The sequence below is a fragment of the Pelodiscus sinensis genome, chromosome 3 (genome assembly GCF_049634645.1).
Source record: "Pelodiscus sinensis isolate JC-2024 chromosome 3, ASM4963464v1, whole genome shotgun sequence".
Classification (NCBI taxonomy): domain Eukaryota; kingdom Metazoa; phylum Chordata; order Testudines; family Trionychidae; genus Pelodiscus; species Pelodiscus sinensis.
Genome location: NC_134713.1, coordinates 193,844,736 through 193,849,819, shown reverse-complemented (window position 1 = coordinate 193,849,819; position 5,084 = coordinate 193,844,736). Strand labels below are relative to the sequence as shown.

At 47.7% G+C, this 5,084-nt stretch overlaps 1 protein-coding gene across 1 annotated transcript; it reads left to right on the top strand.

Moving 5' to 3' along the window:
• The first annotated feature begins 1,863 nt into the window (after nt 1–1,863).
• Nucleotides 1,864–2,297, top strand: LOC142827700 (histone H2B 8). The gene has a single exon (XM_075923176.1). It carries the CDS (start codon nt 1,913–1,915, stop codon nt 2,291–2,293), a length of 381 nt encoding a protein of 126 aa, XP_075779291.1. The 5' UTR covers nt 1,864–1,912; the 3' UTR covers nt 2,294–2,297.
• Nucleotides 2,298–5,084: the final 2,787 nt, after the last annotated feature.

Genomic DNA, 5,084 nt, shown 5'->3' with positions numbered 1-5,084 from the left:
TGTGTCTGGTAGCAGGAAGTGATATCATCTGGCATTACCATTCCAAAATCACGACAGGGATCCAGATCAGATCCTTAGCTAGCGTCAGCCAGCATAGGTCCACTGACCTTTGGGGATCTCCATTGATTTACAATGCCTCCGGCTCTGTGCAAAAGGCTATACTCGAAATCAGGATGGTATGTAGTGAGAATGCAGAACCGTATGAGCACATGGATCTTGCAGGGTATTGCATGACCCACGTGGATCTGCTTGGTCCAGTCCTGCCTCAAAGATGCTTCACGGGACCTAGGTTGTGCAGTGAAGAAAGTCAGGTGTCTACGTGGTAGGATGAAGGCTGACTCCTTCAGGAGCTATCACAGGATATTAGTGGGGTGTGGACAACAACTGGAAACCAGATTGACATAGCTACGTTGCTCAGGGCTGTCCAAAATGTCATGCCATGAGCAGCGCAGTTAGATTGACCTCACCCCTGTGTAGACATCGCTGGGTCCTCGCTACCACCTCTTGGAGAAGTGGATGAATTACTCTGATGGAGAACCAACCCCCTTCTGTTGATGTAGGAAGCAGCTACACTGTGGCATTACGCCTCACAACTATAGTGTAGACATCAGAGGAGCCAGCAGACTTTCCAGACTCCTGGGGGGGCGGCTCTGTGCTCCCAGAAGGGGCAGGGTCTGGGCAGAAGGGGCGGGACTCAGGGCAGCCAGCCTGCAGCGCTGCTGTTATGGTGGCAGCAGCTGGAGCCCTTGGTCCTTTTGCATCGCCTTGGTGGGCCTGGTAGATATCCTCTGGGTTTCTCATCTACCAAAGAGTGGGGTATGAGAGAAAGCCTGGCATTGTTGTTAAGGCAGTGGATTGTGACTCAGGGGAAATGGGTTTAATTCCATTCTCTGCTACAGAGTCCTGCTGTCACCTTTGCCATGTCACTTAGCATTTGCATGGCTCAGTTCCCCCTGTGTCCAAAGGGGAGAATAGCATTGCCCTATCTCACAGGGGCATTGTGAGGGTCTTATTGACACTGGGCATGAGAGTCATGTAAGTACCTAGATAGATAGGACAGTGGGTCCTATTCCTCCAGTGCAGACAGGCCTGGCACACTGCCCTCTAAAGCATGTGTGAGGTCTGATGCCACGTGAACAGCTTTTCTGAACCAAGTATTTAGAGAAAAATGTCTTTTGCCAAATGAAAAAAAAAATGAGGGAGAAGCTTAATCAAGCACTTTGTAGGGAGAGTCAAAGGTTCTTGCTGAGGTCAGAGAGCCCCAGAGTCTCCCCTGACATTGAATGTTTGTGCCAGTGCAGACTGATGATGAATCTATGTGCTTGTTTGGGGGAGGGGGAGCATACGTGCCTATATTAAGTATTGTGCAACCCACCAAAAGGGAGTCTGCTAGGAGAGGTCTTAAAAACCAAAGTCCTGTCGGCACAGAGTGGCTCTCACAGATCCCATGAGGGAACTTTTTTAAGAGTGGGATTTTGCCCTGGAGTCCCCAGCCAACATCCCCTGCCCCCCCAAATTGTTGCACTTTCTGTTGTCGGCTGGCATATGCCATTCTTCATTCCCGACCTAGCCATGTGCCAGCCCTGTTATGCTTATACACACAGCCTGTAATGTGCTTTAGAATGCAAGGCCTTACTTAAAGGGTTATTATTAATGATTATTATTATTATTACAAGCAGAATGACTGAGTCTTACATTTATATTTCTCTCCCCCAAATGTCTTTTTTTTTATCTGAAGTCTTAGTATTGCTCTTACTCCCGGAAGACACTGCACACACCTGGGGAACAGACGGATTCTGACAGGAGAGACACCGTACAGGTAAAACCTGATGAACTGGAGTAGGGGCAGGCTTACTCAGACTTTGTTTCCTGACTTCGTTGTTGTCGTGTGAGCATCTACCTAGTTATTAAAATGCCTGAGCCGGCTAAATCTGCTCCTGCTCCAAAGAAAGGCTCTAAGAAGGCCGTGACCAAGACCCAGAAAAAGGGAGATAAGAAACGTAGAAAGACTAGGAAGGAAAGTTATTCAATCTATGTGTACAAAGTGCTGAAGCAAGTTCACCCGGACACTGGCATCTCTTCTAAGGCCATGGGCATCATGAATTCTTTCGTGAACGATATTTTCGAACGAATCGCTGGGGAAGCGTCTCGTTTGGCCCATTACAACAAACGCTCGACTATAACTTCGCGGGAGATCCAGACTGCGGTGCGCCTTCTGCTGCCAGGGGAGCTGGCCAAACACGCTGTGTCTGAGGGTACAAAGGCTGTTACCAAGTACACCAGCTCTAAGTAAAGATTTGTTGTTTGTGTTTGTTTTAGGTTATTTTTTGTTAGTACCTTGTTAACTGAAGAACCACTTAGAAGAGCAGACTCTTTATTACAGATTCATGACTTCACCTCTTCAGTTAAGAGCGGTGAGAGCTTGTACTTCACCATACCTGAGGTTTCCAGTGATAAAACAAATACACTCCTCCCATGGATGCTAATAATCATAGTACCTAACTGTTACACAGCACTTTCCCTCAGTAGGCACTTTGCAAAGATGGGCAGTATCATTATTCCCATTTTACAGTCATGGACCCTGAGGCCTACACGGGCCAAATGACTTGCCCAAGGTTGTCTAGCAGGCTAGTAGCAGAGCTGAGAGAAGACCCCAATGTTGTTAGGTTGAGAGCACAGTGCCATGCTTTTATTTTCCTTTGCAATTCACCTCGTAAAAAAGTTACTTTTAATTTGCCTTTGCCCTTCCTGTTTCAGGAATCAGGAAACAGAAAAGTCAGCAAGGAGCTTTGTTTTTGTCACGTCCCAGCCCAGTTTTGCAGACTCAAGGGGTTCATATAGGGTAGGGTTTCTCAGCGTGGTCCATGGACCCACTCTGAAAAAGCTGCTAACTGGCTGCTCCGGTTTATTTATTTACTGGCTCCACGGTCACGGAGCCTCACAGCTCCGGTTGGCTGCAGTTTGCTGTTTGCAGCCAAGGGGAGCCACAGGGAAGTGGCGTGGGCTGGGCGTCTGCTTCCCACGGCTGCCCTTGGCTGCAAATGGTGAACCGCAGTTAATGTGAGCCACCAGTCTCTGTGGCTGTGGAGCTGGTAAATAAACAAACTGGAGTGGCCAGTTAGCAGCTTTCTCAGAGTGGGTCCATGGACCACGCTGAGAAACACTGATATATAGTGTTCCCTGTAAGCATAGGTCTTGGGCAGCCACTCAAATGCTTTCCAGCTGATTAGCAGAGCGCCCCCAGCTGGCAGCATGTGTTTCTACTGGTGGTGCACACCTATGAATGTCTCGGTGCATATAACAAAATTTATTCCACATATGGATAGGAAACATTAGTGGGAACATTGTTCCTATACATGATGGACAAAAATTTAGATTTTGGGGCAATTTTCTGAATCGAACCAAACCTCTGACCCATGTGACAACCACCCAACGCATTTCCAAAACCTCTGTGGCTATAATGAAGTATACGAGGTTATAACTCAGGTAGGGCCCAAGTCTTCTAGTCTGGTAGTAGTAGGAAGGTATAAAACCAGAGACCTTTATAATCACATTGGTATTTTTTTTCCCACACAGCCCTTTCCATAGGTAGAAAGAGAGAGGCAGATACAGCGGCTGCAATGCTGCAGGGAATGTAGTCTGGGCAATACAGTTAGAGGCGTGTTGTATCTGCAAACATTGTAAAACACAGTGGTGATAAAGGCCCCTGTGCCAAATCCTAGGGGAGTAATCCAGACAGGACTAGGGAGCAGCTTGCATGAGAAAGGTAAATGCTCCCTGTGGTTTGCACGCTGCTGGGAGTTCCCCAGCATGGAATTCTGAGCACAAATTATGGCCCACCAGGAGAGAAAACACAGGAATCTCCTTCTCACAATGCATACAGGACAACGCCAGACAAGGAGGCGTAACGCAGAGGGAGCGTATCTGGGAGGGAGATTAGAGCCATGACCTCACTCTTCTGGGTGGGAACAGAATGGCTGTACCTGAAGGAGGATAGCCTACAGGTGAGGTGCCCTTAGATTAAAGAATTCACTCTCCTCAGGGCAGATCCTCACAAGCATTTGGGCCTTTACCTCCTATTGATTCCAATGGGAGTTAGGCACCTAACTACCTCGGAAGGGCGGGGATGACTTTCTGTAATGCAAGCAATGTACCCCCAGATGCCATTTGCTCAGCCCAGCTCAGTTCCATGTCTCAGAGCCTTAATATGACATTTAATAGACAGGGGACATTTCTCCCCAGCACCATGTGTATTCAGCAATATGGGCGCAGAAGGGGAAACCCGTCATATCGGGGCGGGCGTTCATTTGTATCTGATGGGTGCCGTTCCGAAAGGTTGGTTCGCTGTCTGAGAGATAGAGTAGGGCACCAGTCTAAGGACAGGCACCAGGATCCAGCAGGCAAAGCCAGGACTGAGCTACGAGTTCTGAGCCCAATTCCAGGGCCTGCAGCTGCCCCTGACTGGCTGTGCAATTTTTTTCCCCCTCCCCACCTTTATATATTTAGATTGTCAACTGTTTGGGGGTAGGGAGTGTCCAGATCTCAACTGAGGCCTTCACCTGCTACTGAAATGTGATTTACTATTATCAGTGTACAAGTGTCACTCCCCCGCACCCATATCAGCCCAAGGCAAAGAGGGACTTTCCCAGCATTACTAAACCTGGGAGAAGTAGGTATTAGAAGAGAATCATGCTTTTCTTAACAAACTATATGCTTGCTTGTTCCACTGGGTTTTATGGTAAAAGATATTTGTCCAACCAATACCAACAAAGCCCAGGTTCCATTTGTGTTTCATTTCCCCTATGTTCCTGTTATACTCCCCTTAGGGCAAAACCACAACACAGCAGATAAAATGGTGCTTTTAGGCCATTGTGGTATAAGGACGTGGATCAGGCTGAAATCTGATAGCTTTAGACACATCCAATAGTACCCAGCCTCGTAAGTAGTCTCATTAAAATCAATACAGTATGGAGTAGGGGGTTTACCAACAGGCGCAATCTAGACGACTGTAAAATCCTAGATGAGAGCCACCACCTGTACAAGATCCGTTGTTATTCTGTTCTGCTGCTGGATCAGTCTGATGG

Bases quoted from the DNA above. Each gene is read 5' to 3' on its own strand.
- LOC142827700 (XM_075923176.1), top strand. From the start codon at position 1,913: ATGCCTGAGCCGGCTAAATCTGCTCCTGCTCCAAAGAAAGGCTCTAAG.